General features: G+C 37.1%; 3 protein-coding genes across 4 annotated transcripts; all 3 read left to right on the plus strand.

Moving 5' to 3' along the window:
- Window positions 1–249: 249 nt before the first annotated feature.
- LOC115964710 lies at window positions 250–741 on the plus strand. Its single transcript, XM_031083971.1, has one exon. The coding sequence runs from the start codon at window positions 250–252 to the stop codon at window positions 739–741; it is 492 nt and encodes a 163-aa protein (XP_030939831.1).
- Window positions 742–1729: 988 nt separating this feature from the next.
- On the plus strand, window positions 1730–2200 carry LOC115964711. Its single transcript, XM_031083972.1, has one exon. It carries the CDS (start codon window positions 1730–1732, stop codon window positions 2198–2200), a length of 471 nt encoding a protein of 156 aa, XP_030939832.1.
- Window positions 2201–4666: 2466 nt separating this feature from the next.
- On the plus strand, window positions 4667–8023 carry LOC115963104 (VQ motif-containing protein 31). Of its 2 annotated transcripts, none has more exons than XM_031081996.1 (2): window positions 4667–4857; window positions 7324–8023. In XM_031081996.1, the coding sequence occupies exon 2, from the start codon at window positions 7372–7374 to the stop codon at window positions 7903–7905; it is 534 nt and encodes a 177-aa protein (XP_030937856.1). In that variant the 5' UTR covers window positions 4667–4857; window positions 7324–7371; the 3' UTR covers window positions 7906–8023. The 2 variants fall into 2 exon arrangements, with proteins under 2 accessions (XP_030937856.1, XP_030937855.1); XM_031081995.1 differs by having other exon boundaries at window positions 4667–4851.
- The last annotated feature ends 9754 nt before the right edge of the window (window positions 8024–17777 follow it).

Raw genomic sequence — 17777 nt, forward strand, 5'->3', positions numbered from 1 at the left:
AGAGCCACAGGGTATGATTACTCCAACTAGGGGAATTAGACAAGGGGACCCATTATCTCCTTATCTTTTCTCTTTTGTGCGGAGGGTCTTGATGCTATTCTTCGAAAAGCAGCTAATGATGGGGACATTACTGGATTTTCACTTTGTAGAAAAGGGCCGAAACTAACTCATCTCTTCTTTGTAGATGATTGCCTATTATTTTGCAGGGCCACCTTGGCAAAATGTGGGCAAATAAAAAATATTTTGAACATGTATGAAGCTGCCTCTGGTCAAATGGTGAATAAGGGTAAGGCAACCCTATTCTTTAGTAGAAATACAAATGATGCCACAAAAGAAGTAATCAAAGTCTCCCTTGGTCTCTTGGCTATCCAACACTATGAGAAGTACTTGGGGCTACCTTCCTTTGTTGGGAGGAATAAGAAGGCTTGCTTTACTCACTTCAAGGAAAGGATATGGTCAAAAATGCAAGGATGGAAAGAGAAGTTGCTTTCTCAAGTGGGCAAAGAAGTTATGATAAAAGCAGTGATCCAATCAATCCCGGCCTACTCAATGAATGTGTTCACATTACCGGTTAGTCTTTGTAAGGATATTGAGGCTATGATCTGGAAATTTTGGTGGGGTAGTGGCAAAGGAAAGAAGATTCATTGGGTAAAATGGAGTACGCTATGTTCTTCAAAATCTATTGGAGGTATGGGGTTCCATGATATAAATAATTTCAATGATGCCATGCTTGCGAAGTAGATTTGGAGGCTCCTTCATCAAAAAAACACACTGCTGTACAAGGTATTTAGTGCAAAATATTTTCCAGGAGGTAACATATTGGATGCACCAATCCCTACCAAGTGCTTTTATGCTTAGAAGAGCATATTACAATCCAGGAAGGTAATATAACAAAGGTGTTGTTTGGAGAGTAGGGGATGGGTGAAGCGCATTTGGGACCATAGTTGGCTACCTGAATTTGGTATAAGCAGAGTGGTGTTGCCAAAACTTGATGTGGGGCTGAACCGGGTTTGTGATCTTTTCTATCCAAGTACAAAAAATCTAGAATGTGGAGGTGTTGCAGAATTATTTCTTCTCGTGGGAAGCTGAAGTAATTAGAAAAATCTATGTGAGTGAAGCTTGTAATACGGACTGCCTTGTCTAGTCCAAATCTTCAGATGGCTGTTACTCAGTCAAGTCAGCCTACCAGATGCTATCAACAGAAGTGATCAATGAAGTGCCATCCTCGTCTAGTGGGGAAGGTATGAAGGTATGGAAGAGTATTTGGAAGATCTAAGTGCCACCAAAAATCAGACATTTTATGTGGAGAGCAGCGAAGGATTCTTTACCAACAAAACAGAATTTATCACGCCGGAAAATACCCATAGACGAGACCTGTTCTTTATGTGAAGATCAGCAAGAAATGGGTATGCATGAAATATGGCTGTGCGATCAAGCAAAGGCCGTGTGGAAATCTGTTCCAAGCTTCTCAAGTTTGTATCAAGTAGGATATCAGTCCTTTCTTGATCTCATAGAAGCTGTACTTGAATAGGGATCGGCCTTCACAATTGCGCTTTTCTCAACCATCGCTTGGAGCATTTGGTAGCGACGAAATAAAATCCGGGTGCAGTAACCTTCATGGCCCTTACATGAGATTAGCAAGAAGGCAAAGGATTTGGTGGTGGAATTTTTTGATGGACATACACAACCCACTAGATCAAAGGTGCAACAACATCAAATACGGTGGACAATGCCTCTAGAGGACTTTTACAAGGCCAACTTTGATGTAGCTCTCTTTGAAAACAGCAACATGTCAGGTATAGGAGTGGTGATTAGAGACTGCAATGGGAATATTATGGGTGCTCTAAGTCAAAAAATAGTGTTGCCTCAATCAATAGAACATGCTGAAGCACTAGCGGCATCTCGGGCTGTGACATTTGCAAGGGAGCTTAGTCTATCCAAAGTCATTTTTGAGGTAGATATTATAAATGCTATCAACACAAAGAAGCCGTGCCATACTCTATTTGGCCACATCATTGAAGAAATATGGAGCCTTACTCCATCTTTAATGACCTATAATTTCCAACATGTGAGAAGGGAGGGAAACAACTTGGCACACGACTTAGCTAGAAGAGCAGTTGTATCTACAAATATTGATGTATGGGTAGAAGAACTATCTTCGGATTTGGATGATGTATTCAATCTTGATTTAGTTTATTAAAGTTCACTTACTTGTTCCTAAATAATAAATAAATAAATAAATAAATAAATAAATAAAAATCAAATCAAATCTCAACATGACCATAAAGTCGTTTGGATTACACTAAGATCTCTAATCTAATTCTTTGCAGCACCATCAAAAAGGCACACAACAAGTTAGATTTTAAATGTTGAATAAGCATACACTTTCATGAAATTGCTATAAGATTTCAAGATTGATATAAATCATGAACAAAGTTTAGTAATTCACCCCTTTACATCATACCGATACTTTCATGCCCACCGCAAAACAAAATGATACCAAAGGAAACATCATGATAATGGTCTCAGTTGTATGACAGTTGCATAACAATATACTATGATATCACTAATGAACAAGTAGCACAAGGTTTTCCATGAAAGTAGTAGCCATAGTTGGAAAATAATTATTATCAAGGACCTTCTCATGTGAAGATTCGGGGTCAAGTGAGACAATCACGTAATCATTGCACCATAGTAATTCAGTATCATTGGCCAACGATGGACCAAGATTTTAAGTTAGGGGCAGAGTATAAAAATAAATAAATAAATAAAAATCCTCCAAATAAGCACCCATATAGTATTAATAAACTATCAACCAAGACAAATACACAAAATTATTGTTTATTAATACATTAAAATGCAATTATCTACCAACAAAGACAAAAGACACAAAACACCATTGGTTTTTTATTTTGTAAATTTATTTTGTTTTGTTTTTAATAAATTTGCTATTTTTTGGGCTGAGAATTTACATGGGTTTGGGTTGGACTGGGCTGGGTTGGGCTGATGATTTTGGAGGGGAGGGGGGTCAAGCTACTTGGAAGAGGGGCCTAAATCATTTTTTTTTTTGGGCTTAAAATATACCTGCTTTTCTTTTCATAAGGCCAAGACTCAGACCCCTTTGGGCCGCCTCCTGAGTCCGTCTATAAATTGATTAACTGAGGATGAAGATGGATGTTTTTTGCTTGGGCGATGAAGAAGAACAGAAAATAATCGGTGTTTTTTGTATGGACAATGAAGAAAAATATCAAATCATTCATGTCCTTGTTGGATTTTATTTATTTATTTATGCCGATGTTATTAGATTTCAATAATTAGGTTGTTAAATTACTAATTCTCTCAAAAGTTTAAATAACTGAAATATATTAAATTTAATTATTTAATTACATATTTCTAACACTATAACATAGAACTCCTAGACTAGTGATAAGTAAAGGCTTGACAGAGAGACTAGTTATTCTAGAACTACACCATTTATCATACTATTTTTCATGATTATCTTATTTAGTTGGCAAAAGTGTGATTGGTTATTTGTCACTTATACATAAATCTACTACTTTTTCTCTATTATTTACAATCTGACAGTGAAAAGTATGACAAAATTGTTGCACAAAAGCTAGGAGCCCTAGATTTTATCCACAGAGGCGTCACCTTTACGTTTTCTTTACACAACACAGTGGCAGGGAGAAAAACCGCAAGTGGGAGAGTAAATCAGGGAACAAACACAACCCCGCCCTCCCCCCCCGGCGGGCGGTAAATTACTATACTGATTTGGACCATCAATGCCCGTCAGAACCACCTACTTCTAAACTCCCACCATTAATTAATTGCCACATGCCTCTGCCGTTTATCCTTAAAAAAAAAAATAATAATAATAATAATTACCACATGCCCAATTGATAACTAACACACAGTGCACATTTGATCAAGAAAAGATTGCCAAATAATGCTGACGTAGAAAAGAAAATCCATGGTCCATCAATACCGTACCAGTGACATGGTGTCCTAATTTTTTTTTTTAAGATTGTAGAGGAAAATTTTTAGTACTTTTGGAGCATGAAAAAATAGTGCTCTCTCTTCTCACAAAATTTGGTTCTAAATATATTTAGAGTTATCTTTTCTAATATATTACATAATAAGTTATAAGACTGTCTATGTGTATCATTTAAAAAAATCATATGACTCAATAAAAAAATTACCTGAATAAAACTACACATAAATAATCTTTTCAATTACTGTAGAATTGGTTGGAGTAAAATAGTCTCAAACATGTCTAGACCCAAACTCTTTTCCTTTTTCTTTTAAGGTTTTGAAATGAAATTTTCATTTGAGTTGGTTTAATACGTGACGTTTGGAAAAAGTTGGTAAAAAAATTTATAGTAGTAATTTCTGAAAGGGGAGAACTTTCTGAAAGTAATTTTGTTTTTGCATAAGGTGTCAAACGGTTAGTAAGACTGAGTCCTAGGTAAGTTGTCAATAATAGCATTTCCCAAAGGGGTTACTAGTTGCGTAGTTACCTTACCGACCCTGCAGTTATTTCGAAAGCAATAGTTTATGGGCCTTTCCCCTTGCCATTTGTAACAAACAGGTGATGTGGCAAACCCAACGGTTGTAAAGGCTTTTGAGGTCACAGTTTCTTTGTCTTCATTGGATTGTTAGTGTGCGCCAGAAAACCTTAGCTTCCATTAAGTTCTAGTTCTGTTAACTCTCTCTTTCTCTTCCTCCCCTTTCTTTCTTGACTCTCCTCTCACTTATTGTTTCAATTTCTTTCTTCACCTTTAATCTCCATGTGAATGCTACAAAAATTTTTACTTTGTTGCAAAGCTGCGTAATCAACAGAGGTCTTCTGAGGTAAATGTATGAATAAATTTTCCTATTAATGTCCTTTCCTTTTCTTTTCTTCTTCTTCTTCGTCTTCTTCTTCTTTTGTATATACATAAATTTGAATGATATTATACTGGTTATGTTTCATTGAACACCAACAATTACATGCCCTTTAATATAAAATCGAGGAAAATATAAACAAAATTGGAATAGAGCCTTGACATGGATAACATATTAACATACTTTTTAATTGAGATATAAACAACAGTGATAATATCTTGTGGTCTCTGATGTATCTCCCCATGCTTTTGTTCTTATGTATATTTCCTTGTGCTCCTTATTATTAATCTTGATTATGTGTTGTTTATAGATAGAAGTTGATTAGAACAAGATAGAAAGGAATGTGTATACAAGCATGAATAGTATATATAACCGTATGACAAAGCTTTGAAACCCTGTGTAGGCAAATTTTAGTTTGGGGGGGGGGGCAACGGGACTCCAGCTGAAAACCGAACTTAGAAGTTTGTTCTTTTAGCTACCTGTGAACTAACATTCAAACAACAAGATTTAATACTAAGTTGGGCTGGCCTTAATTAGAAGAAGTAGATAACTATATTTAGGCAAAAAGTAGTGATATTTGATACCTAATATAAGATTTAACAGATAACTCAAAAAAACTCATGGTAAAACTCCATTGATAACTATGCATATAATGATGACACTCACGATGTATCAAGACATCTCCATTTTAAGGGATCCATTTTTATGGTTCAGATTATTACAAATGTAAATGACATTCACATCTTTACATGGTTAAATCCAAAAAGTAAAATCTTAATCATAGAATGAATCATCTCAGCCGTCAAGACTTTGATTGAAAAGTTTAAATAAAAGTGAGTTAAGTTTATCACATGCTATTCACCACTTTAGCAACATTGCTTTAAAGTTTCCAATTTAGCTTGGGGGTAGATAATTGGTAATTTGGTATAAATTTTTTCCTTTTCATGGTAATTAGGTAAATAATTATATGATTCTTTGCTTCTTCTCTTTTCCTTAAAAGGTAAGAGCTGCCCAATTAGAAGAGAAAGAGCAAGGAAATGGTCAAGTTTGTCTCTGCCAAATTCAACATGGGCCAAGATTCCCTTTAACCCATTTTACGGTGCACAGAGAGAGAGCGAGAGAGAGGCCCGTGGGTGTCCCCCCACACACACACACACAAATCAAATTAAAATTACAATTTAAAAATAAAAATAAAATTAAAAAAAGCAAGCCTAACGAAGCCTAACACTTTTGGAGCGGAAATCCCAAGCATTTAACCCAAAAAAAAAAAAAGGAAATCCCAAGCATAATGCACTAAAAAAGCAACATAATTTTTTGGGTGGCTTTTTGACAGGTAAGGTCTAAAACATGCCTCCCCTCATATAACCTACAAGTACTATTATCGCTATAATTCCTGTTTAAAAAAAAAGTTGGCTACGTAGAAAACATCAGCATAGTTCCATTTGACTTGAAGAGAATTTATCTTACTGTTAAGATTTTATTCTTACATCTAATAGAGTATGGAGTGTAACATCATTTAAAATTTTAAATGATATGATATTGAATACACTTTATATTTATAATATTTAATCTGAACTAGAAAATAAATCTATTTCAAATCCTAGTGATTTTGCTACATGTTAGGAATGGATGGATGCAATTTACCCCCCCCCCCCCCCCCCCAACAAAAAAAAGGAATGGATGTCTGTCACACCTATTTTTGACTATTACAATTGTCTATAATGACCGCCAAACTCTTAGTTGCCTAAACACTGAAAGAACGAATCAAACAAAACCTTCTAACTAGTATGTCAATCTCTTTCTCTTGTTTGCATCCTCATTACTTGATTGGTGTATGTCAGTTAACACTAATATATAGCATGTTTGTGTAATTTACCCCTTCACTCCAAGGGTGCAATAATCATGGTTAGGTTTTCTCACTGAAAACTTTTTCTTAGGGCTGCTCTTTTTAAAATATGATACGTATGTGACTTCATATGACTTCTAAACATGTCACAAGTTATTCTTTCTCAACTTATAGGTGAAGATGATCAAGTGTTAGTTTTTAGCTTCTAGGATGAAGAAAATTCAGCCACACCAAAGTCAATTGTGCATCATTAATCGTAGTTCCACAAATCTTTATCAATTGTTTCCCTTTCTTTCTTTCTTTTTTTTTTTTTTTTAATTTCTTTCTTTCTTTCTTTTCCCCCTTCAAATCTTGGTGAAACACTTTTTTGCTCACATATACTTATATTAATGAGCTAGCATATCAACTGCTCTTGACTGGACTAAGTTAGGCAAGTAGAGTCATTAACAAACATACCAAAATAGATTTTGTAATCTGATATCCACCATGATGATGTATTGGCAATCAGCTTGAGATGTCAAGTTCCTATCTACCTAAAAGGATGCCATCTGAATGAGAACACTAACCAGTTTATAAATGGGTCTGTATTGCAGGTCAGAGCCTGATTGAGATGAAAAGCTTGTCAAATGAAATAGAAATTCATGGATAAGCTGGGAAGCCAGGGCACAGCCGGTTGTAAACCTTTAACCACATTCGTACAAACAGACACACATACTTTCCGAGAGGTTGTACAGCGCTTAACAGGCCCATCAGAAGGTAATACAGCACAAGAAGCAGCAGCAACAAAGGTTGTAGGCGTAAAAAGGCCAACACCCAAACTCCATGAGAGAAGGCAGTACTCTAGGCCCAAGCTTGAGATAGTTAAACCCCCTTGCCCATTTAAACCTGCTTCATCAACTGACCAGAAAAGCTTCTCCCCCACCAAATCAGGGAGCTCTGGTTTTCTTCCAAGCCCTGTGACCCCTTCTACAATGTTCTCAAAGCTGACCATCCTGGAAGAGCAAAAGAATGAAGAATCAGCAATACCTGAATTGAATAGCCAAGAAGAAGAGAAAGCCATCAAAGAGAGGCGATTTTATTTGCATCCATCACCACGGTCCAGACCAGGATACACTGAACCAGAGTTGCTTACCTTGTTCCCTCTAACATCTCCAAAAACAGGAGAGATGCCATGATTTTGACAGTGAGCTGATCCTGTTAAGACCTTTTGTTTTTGCCGGCTTCAAACTACAGAACACCATTGTCACCAAATAGAGAGTACATCTTTGGAAAAGAAGAATAACTTTTAAAATACCTTGTCTGTTCTTTTTTTTTGTTCTTTTTTCTTTTCTTGGGTACTCTTTTGGAAACTAGCCATCTTTTACACTTGCTTTATTTTTAATTTGACCCAAAATTATCTTAGAGCATAGACTTAAAAATAACAATGGGGTAAAAGTTTGGGACCTCCAAACCCCCAATGTAGATTTTGAGGAATTTTTAGGCATTAGATTTATTGCACTAGATTAAGTGTACATAAAAATACCTGCAGCCAGCCCCATGTTGTTGAATTACTTTGGATAGAGGCATGATCAGTAATCCATTTCCTGAATTCAGATCATTTTGTGGTGACTTCAAGCTTAGCAATCATTCAAAAGTAATACATTCAGACCTTGCCAACACTTTCTATTCCGCATATTCCTAAGAGAGAAATAGAAAGCAGAATAACAAATCGAAAAAAACTGAAAAGCCATGGATTTGGACTGCACTTAAAAGAAATGTGGGAGCAGTTAAAACTAAGAACAAAGTCAATTATATAACAAAAAGGTTATTATTCTACAAATTTCGATATATCCTACAAAAAGGGTGTATTTACTAGAACTTCTTACCCAAAAACAGCACATGGATAGGTGTAAAAGGAGAGGAAAGTGGGGTTTAGAAGGTGTGAGGACTGAGGATAATGCACTTGATTTAGGTGTGGAACCATGTGAGGTGAGCATACATCATAACAAAAGAAATTATTTCATTATGCCTTTAACTTTGCAGTTCATTCATCTTATCTAACTTCCAACAAATGGAATGCCAAGAACCTGCTTGGTATTCTGCATAAAGAAAGAAAATGAAATTTTGAAGATAAAATAAGATTGAAACTCTTAGCAACTGAAGATCATGAAAAACTTCAACACCAATGCCCCTGAACTGCCAAGGTGTGCCACTAAGGGGATAAAATCCTGAGAACTTTCTATGAAATGATTTGACATCATCCATCCCATCCCATCCCATCCATAGGGATGCAGAGTGATCCCAGCTATTAAGCTGAAGAAGGCAGTCACACAAGGTCTCAAAAGCGGACCTGAAATTTGAAACTCACTACAAAAGGTAAAAGGAGGAGAAGAGTCGGCAAGAAATTTAAAAATAGAAGTTCTATAGTTAGAAATGTAGCACTTACAAGTTACAACAGCAAACCATCCCCCGTAAATTTGATAAAAAAAAGTTGGAAATAACTAAACTGAGTTTGACTACAGTAGAAGAGTCTATCAGGATTTTCAATGGAGGGGAGTCACTCAAGTAAAATGATGCATCTGCACCTGAAAAGGCCACATGGGAATTCTGCCTCATTAAGTTGCAGGGAATCAAGTCTGAGCTCATTTGCAAAGTAATTCTTCCTGCATTTGCTTATAAGTTACGACACCAACCACAAATGCCATATCCAAACCGACGGGTAACTCAAAAATGAAGCCACTCCTTGATTTTTTGATCAAATGTGATCAATTTAGTGTATATGACTTTGAGGATGAGAAGAGTCCCCAGATATAAAAGACGATTTTCCTCCTCTCCACTTCAATCCACCTGCATCTTGCTGGCCTTTTCAGATCCGTAGTCCTCATAAGCTTTCTTACCTCTATGCCCCATCCCATCTAGCATCTGCTGCATACATGATTGACATCACCACATAGTTCCCAATATTGTTAGCCTCAATTTCAAGGTGATCTGCCACAAAACAGAGCAAGGAGATCCACCACGTAGGCATACTGTTCCATTGTTGGATTTAACCCATTGACCTTTTTATTGAATTGAATATCTTTAACCCTTCATTTATGATAGGCCACAAACTGAATGACCCCTTATGATAGAAATTAATTAATTAATTAGCCAAGTTATTAATTAATCAATTTATCATGCAAATACATGGTAACACAAACAAATCACCAATAAACTAATTATACAGCGGAAAATAAATAACACGGTGATTTGTTTACGAATGGGGAAAACCTAATAGCAAAAACCCCACCAGGTGATTTTCAAGTCACCACTCCCGAAACTCCACTATTATCACAACAAGCGGTTATAAGTAAAGGAATTCTAAGTACCTTACCAACCTACAGTTGAACCCTTACCCTAATACCCAATTGGACTTGTTTTGTAGTGACAGTTCTTCTTTCAGATGCACGACTCCCAAGTACGTGACTAACCAATTGCGCGGATCCCAGTACGCGACTTCAATCACCAACTAAGAAGGTTGTCGGTTACAAAGTTTTTCAGTTTATCCACACGATGAAGATCAAGAAGATGCTTGGTCACAAAACCCTACGGTGCACATACACAGCAACTTCTTCAAGAGAAAGAGATGAACTAGAGCAAGAATTTCGTCTCCGGTCACAATTTGCTTAAACAGAATTTGCTCAAAACTTGTGCAACTTGTGAACTGTTTGACGGCCATTAAAACAATCCTTTTATATGTCTAGGGTTAGGAGAAAAGAAAGTCCAAAGACAAATTCACGGATCCCAAGAAAATCATATTTGAATTCTGAAAATCTTAAACCTCGACAGATAGGAGGTGTCGAGCACATCGAATATTGAACAGCTTTCTTAAGCTCGATAGATACAGTTGTCGAGCCAACTGTCGAGCTTTAATGAATTTGCACTATTAACTTGTTTTCTTGAACAGACTTGAAGGCTTCAATACTTGATCTTGAAACATGGTTTCTTGAAGTATTTAAACACATCCTAAATCTACCCAAATATAAGTAAAGTACGTTTTGTCAAAGGATAAGCCAATTTCATAAAGTCATGACATATGTTCTTAACATGTGAAACACATATGTCCTAACAATCTTCCCCTTTGGCAATCCGTGACAAAACCACAACAAACAAATGAACCTATGAGAGAAGTCATAAATCACTCAACTCATATTCACTTGTTGAATACAATAAAATCTATCCTAACACAAACTCTTGAAAAACTTTGCAAGAAGAGAGTTTATGGCAAGTAGACTTTGACAACCTGTATTTCTGAAACACTTTAAACAAAACTCATCAAGGCATCTTTGTGTGAAACAGAAATAATAGATTGTATACAAGTATAAGAAACATGTGTATTAAGGGAGAAAAGAAACAACACATGAAGGGTTAGATAAAAGAAAAACATACATCAATATAAAGAAAGAGATAAGTACAATGTATGTCTATAAATGATCAGAAGACCTCATGTACAAGAGTAATGTATCTAAAAAGAAAGAAAAGAAAAGATACATACTATTCTCACTATATCCCTCAAAATGTATCAACACTCCCCCTAACAAAAATGGTCCTATACTAATTCTCCCCCTAAGATAGACTACTCTCATATCCAAAACTACTTCCCATTTTTGTCACGAGTGACAAAGGGTAAGAGTGTTAAGTAAACATCTCATCGGTAGAGCTAGCATCTCCATCAGTAGAGAGAGAAAAGTGACAAAATCACTTGGAGCCCTTTTCCTTCCACACCCTGGAAGAACCCTTCCTTTGATTAAACCCTTGAACCAGCGGTGAGGGAGAAAAGCCGTTCAAGTTTGAAAGGAACATGAGAGCTTTGAGAAGATCTCTAAGGGGAGCAAGAGAGGATTGAAGCTGATTCTGGTTTCCAGATGCTATCATGCCATTGCTCTGTTAAGTGCCAAGCCACTTGTAGCAATTTGGTCAAGTGTGACTGGCAGCTCCACAATGATGACAGAGATGCTGCTTCTTTTGTTTAGGCTTTTGAGAGTTAGCTTTCTTAGCCCTAGGGTTTTTAACATCTTTCTTCTCAAGCTTAGGGGGTGCTCCTAAGATAAATTTACCATTGTCTATGTTCTCACTAGCTAATTCAGTTTTAATCTCATTGTTCTCAATTTTAACATTACTAGTAGGAGGAACAAAAACAGTAGTACTAAAAGAAGCAGTATTAAAGGAAGAAAGACCATACCCTAAACCTGTTCGATCTAAGGCAGATTTTTGAATGCTGAGCATATCATCAAGTTTTGCACTTGAAATCCTCTCCAATTGAGCTCTGACTTGAAACAGCTCCGCTTCAAGCTTCTTGGTCTTCTCAGCCAAGAAATTGTTCTCGAATCTCAGTGCTCCAGTAGTCTGATTGACTTCATCAAACTTTGTGGAAAGCTCCTCACGATCAAGTTCCACATCACTGAGCTTCTTGGTGGTTAGCCTATATAGTTTCTCATGCTTCTCGGAAAGCTTGTACAACTTCTCATAGGCTGTATAGATGTCATCTTGATCATCCATCTTCTCAAATTTGGATTCCACCAATTCCTCCTCTTCAACCACATCTTCAACAATCCCATCAGTAGGATCAACAGTGGCTGTGAAGGCATTTAAGATTCCGTCATCCTCATTGTTGGAATCATCCCCAAGCTCGGTGTCACTCAGGGTAACAGCATGTGCCTTGCTCTTCCCAATGCTCTTGACGTATATAGGACACTCATGCTTCATGTGACCGAAGCCTTGACACCTAAAGCACTTAGGTCATGCGGGAACAGTGTACTAACCACCTTCCTTAGCATCCTTCTTCCCTTTATCTTGGCCTTTAAACTAAGAAAAACTGGATTGCCTGCGATCCTCGTCGAGACCCTTTCCATTGGCGTTCTTCATAAACTTCTTGAACAACCTGGTGATGTAGGACTTCATCTTGGAATCTTCATCATCAGAAGATTCATCTGTCTTACTGCTCTTGGCCTTTAGTGCCATGCTCTTGCCTTTACCTGTCTTGCCAATCCTAGTCAACCCTAGCTTGTAGGCATGCAAGTTTCTAACCAGCTCAGTCAAAGGAATCTTATCAATATCTTTTGATTCCTCTATTGCCGTGATCTTGGCGTGAAATCTCTTAGGTAGAGATCTGAGCACCTTCCTTACAATCTTGGGTTCTAGAATAGTTTCCCTAAGATTGAAGGCTGAGTTCACTATGTCCTTTAGCTTGGCATAGAACTCATCAAAAAAATCATCTTCCTCCATTTTTATCTCTTCAAAGCTTGTAGTGAGCCTCTGAAACTTTGAATCTTTTACAGCTTTTGTACCCTTATAGGTTATCTGGAGGATGGTCCAAGCCTCCTTGGCAGTTTCAGTTAAGGATATCTTCTTGAACTCCTCATTGGTGACTACACTGAACAATGCATTTAATGCTCTGCTGTTGAAGTTTGCCGCCTTTATCTTGGCATCATTCCAATCAGCTGGTGCCTCTGGAGGCTTAGTCCAGTCTATCTCCACAGCTTGCCACACTTTTTCATCTAGAGACCGCAAGAAAACTCTTATGCATACTTTCCAGTATGCATAGTTAGTGCTATCAAATAAAAGAGGTATGATTAATGACTGTCCTCTATCCATGACAAACAGGGGTCAATGGATCAACACAACAAAAATTAAACCCTAATTAGAGTGTGCCTGCTCTGATACCACTTGATAGGCCACAAACTGAATGACCTCTTGTGATAGAAATTAATTAATTAATTAGCCAAGTTATTAATTAATCAATTTATCATGCAAATGCGTGGTAGCACAAACAAATCACCAATAAACTAATTATGCAGCGAAAAATAAATAACACGGTGATTTGTTTATGAATAGGGAAAACCTAACTGCAAAAACCCCACCGAGTGATTTTTAGGTCACCACTCCCGAAACTCCACTATTATCACAACAAGCGGTTACAAGTAAAGGAATCCCAAGTACCTTACCAACCTACAGTTAAACCCTTACCCCAATACCCAATTGGACTTGCTCTGTAGTGACAGTTCCCCTTTCAGATGCACAACTCCCAAGTACGTGACTAACTAATTGCGCGGATCCTAGTATACGATTTCAATCACCAACTAAGAAGATAGTTGGCTACAAAGTTCTTCAATTCATCCACACGATGAAGATCAAGAAGATGCTTGGTCACAAAACCCTACGGTGCACATACACAACAACTTCTTCAAGAGAAAGAGATGAACTTGGGCAAAAACTTCGTCTCTGGTCACAATTTGCTTGAACAGAATTTGCTCAAAACTTGTGCAACTTGTGAACTGTTTGACGGCCCTTAAAACAATCCTTTTATATGTCTAGGGTTAAGAGAAAAGAAAGGCCAAAGACAAATTCATGGATCCCAAGAAAATCATATTTGAATTCTGAAAATCTTAAACCTCGACAGATAGGAGGTGTCAAGCAGGTGTCGAGCACACCGAATGTTGAATAGCTTTCTTAAGCTCGATAGATACAGCTGTTGAGCCAGCTGTCAAGCTTTAATGAATTTGCACTATCAACTTGTTTTCTTGAACAGACTTGAAGGCTTCAATACTTGATCTTGAAACATGGTTTCTTGAAGTATTTAAACACATCCTAAATCTACCTAAATACAAGTAAAGTGTGTTTTGTCAAAGGATAAGCCAATTTCATAAAGTTAGGACATATGTTCTTAACATGTGAAACACATATGTCCTAACAATCTACTAGGTCAGAATGACAAGAAGCAAATAAAACAGCAATGACAATAACATAATCTGGCTTTACACAAAATTCAAGCATATTAGAGAAAATTATGAGTGTTTCCTCTCCAATACCATTCATGGCATACCCACTGACCATAGCTGCAAACATAACCAGATCCTTATGGGTGTTTCCTCTCCTATACCATTCATGGCATACCCACTGACCATAGCTGTGAACATAACCAGATCCTTATGGGTGCTTAACTGAAAAATCTTATAAGCACGCTGTCTAGCACCACATTTTTCATATACATCTAACAAAGCTTCCTTCAAGTGGACATCCTCAAAACCAGCTCTAACTGCATATACATGACATTACATCAGCAAGTGAACTGAGGCCATTTGAACACATATCGGAAGTAAGTTCATAGCCATTTGAACAAATTCATAATTACACAGATTCACAAATTCTATCAATCCAATCATAATTAAACATGATTAACTACAAATTCCAAATAGTTACTTGTTGTTTAATGGGCATAAATGTGATGGTGATCCTGAGGGTGAGCTGTTAGGCGACAATGGCAAGGGTGATCGTGAAAATGGCGAAGGAGACCGCATAGCTGGCAAGGGACAACGTCTGGTTCTTAAGGGAAAGCCGCTTGGCAAGGAAGAACCAGATTTGTTTGTGTCTTCCATCTTCGTTTTAGGCTCTGCATTCCCAACAAACACAAATAACAATAAACAATTTCTTCCATTAGCACAAAATGGTTGCAGCAATAATAAGGATCTAAGCACACACATGTCTCAACATAAACTGAAAATACATGTCTCAACATTATTATTGCAATTAACCTCCACACCCCTTTTTAAAAAAGAAATACTTTGCTTATGGTTTTGCAAATTACCTTCACACCCCTTTCCTAATTGCCACAATATTTTTTTTTGCAAGTTACACAAGAAGTCAGTGGGTCATGAATCCATGACCACACCCTCTATCTCACTATTACCATAAATCAATGCCATTGGTACTTAACAAGTTACTCTACAATATACTTTCAATACAACAGTTATATTTCTATTTTTCTTTGGGGGGAGGGAACATACAATTAAAAACATCTATAGTTCTCACACATTTGGTAATATTATTTCACTAACATATAAAACACCGTATATTTAATTCATTAAAAAAAATTAAAATTGTTGAAATGATATATTAGAGCATTATCAAGAGCCAAAGTAATAGGATGACAGCCACAAAAACAGCTAGTTAAAAGATTTATGTCAAAACAATGTTGTGTAGTAACCCTAGCGTATTAACTGTCAATAGCCATTATAAACTTTTAGAAGATTTATCATAACTATGTTGTTTAGTAGGCAGAGGAGCGAGATAATACCCAGAAATTGCTTCATGTAATTAAAGACATCATGCACAAGACAATTTTTACATTTCACAAAAAGAACATAACTTGTTCACAGGAACAAAAACAATGAACATTATTACAAGGGAAAGTAACAGTAATCATAACATTAGGATAATCACCTCAACAAATGGAGAAACAAGCAGATCACAACCCAAAACCAACTCAAGAGGAAAGTGCTTGAGAGTGCGTGAGTGACTGTGTGAGCTGTGAGATTGAGTGTGAGTGACAATCAGAGTGAGGCCAAGGCGTGGCTATGTGCTCTTGTGCGTGGCTGAGTGCATGGCTACGTGCTCTTGTGCGTGGCTATGTGAGTGACAGAGAGATTGAGGGTTAGGGTGAGGGCGTGAGGCATTGAGGCGTGAATTGAAATGAGATTATAAGAGGCGGATGGGTACTGGGTTAGTGACTTAGGGTTTGCAACTATATATATATATATATATATATATATATGGGAGAATCTAGCCTTTTGCCCCTGTTTGCAAACTATATAGGAGCGTGCCCCTGTTTTGAAACTCGATTACCTTAAATCGAGTTTCAATGAAAAACTCGATTGGTTTAAAATCAAGTTATGCCTGATCAAACTTTAAAAAAAAAAAAAAAAAAAAAAAAGCATCGTTCTCGATTTTATGGAGATCGAGTTCCAAAACGCCACTATAGGGCTAAAAAAAGGCCACTATAGGGCTCCCGCAACCTACCATGGGACAATCACACTTAAGGAAAAAAAAATTGCATGAAAACGTCGCTATATGGCTTTAAAACGTCACTATAGGGATAAAAAAAACGCCACTATAGGGCTCCCTCAACCTGCCATGGGACAATTACACTTAAAAAAAAACAATTTGCAGGAAAACGCCGCTGTAGGCTTTAAAACGTCACTATAGGGCTTAAAAACGCCACTATAGGGCTCCTTGAACCTAGTATGGGGTAATCACACTTATTAAAAAAAAAATTGCAGAAAAACACAGCTATAGGGCTTAAAAATGCCACTATAGGGCTTAAAAACGCCATTATAGAGCTCCCTAAACCTCATATGGGGCGACCACAGTAAAAAAAATTTTGCATGGAACTCGATTTCCAGGAACTCGAGTTCCATGCAATTTTTTTTTTTTTTTTAAAGTTTGATCGGCCATAACTCGATTTTCTACAAATCGAGTATTTAATTGAAACTTGATTTTAAGGTAATCGAGTATCGAAATAGGGGCACACCCCTATATAGTTTGAAAACAGAGGCATATTGCCAAATTTTTTAAAAATTAAGGGTAAAATGCCAGAATGTCCTATATATATATATATATATATATATATATATATAAAAGGGGGGTTTTTAGTAATTCCTTAGTAACCGGGTCATATCCAGGTCGGGTTTCGGGTTGGATTTTTGATAAAACCTGGACCTGCTTCAGGTTTTTTTTTTTTTTTAACCTATACCCGACCCTATTCTTTATCGGACCGGGTAAAATTCGGCCCATTAGGATCGGGCCGGGCCGGATATCCGCGGGTCGGATCTAAATTTCCATCCCTTGATATAAGGGATTGAGATCCCATGCAATAGCTTTAATATCAGCCATAGATTAAATTCAGTGATCAAAAAATCGACACGTCATATGTCCAAGCTGCCGCGTGCTTCAATTTCTCCCATTTCTATTTTCTTTTCACTTCAACTTCCCCAAATTTTAATTTCAAAGAAACTCTCTCTCTTGGAGACTGTAGACCCATGGCTGAATCTCCAGGCTTCAGCTAGACCCACACTATCTCCACCACCACCAGGGCTTCCTGCTGTAGTCTTTTCCTTTCTCATGGGTTTCTCGTAGTTCTCTCTCTTCTCATTGGACCCACACCATGGCAGTTAGCGGTACTTATTACCAGTGTCACCTCCACTGGTGGCCACCAAGTCTCCCTTCTCTCTCTCAAATGTCTTTTTTCTTTTAT

This window comes from Quercus lobata, chromosome 10 (assembly GCF_001633185.2).
Source record: "Quercus lobata isolate SW786 chromosome 10, ValleyOak3.0 Primary Assembly, whole genome shotgun sequence".
Taxonomy (NCBI): domain Eukaryota; kingdom Viridiplantae; phylum Streptophyta; class Magnoliopsida; order Fagales; family Fagaceae; genus Quercus; species Quercus lobata.

What these genes read in the sequence shown, in the direction of transcription:
- LOC115964711 (XM_031083972.1), top strand. Translation starts at nt 1,730, where the DNA reads ATGCCTCTAGAGGACTTTTACAAGGCCAACTTTGATGTAGCTCTCTTT.
- LOC115964710 (XM_031083971.1), top strand. Translation starts at nt 250, where the DNA reads ATGTATGAAGCTGCCTCTGGTCAAATGGTGAATAAGGGTAAGGCAACC.
- LOC115963104 (XM_031081996.1), top strand. Translation starts at nt 7,372, where the DNA reads ATGGATAAGCTGGGAAGCCAGGGCACAGCCGGTTGTAAACCTTTAACC.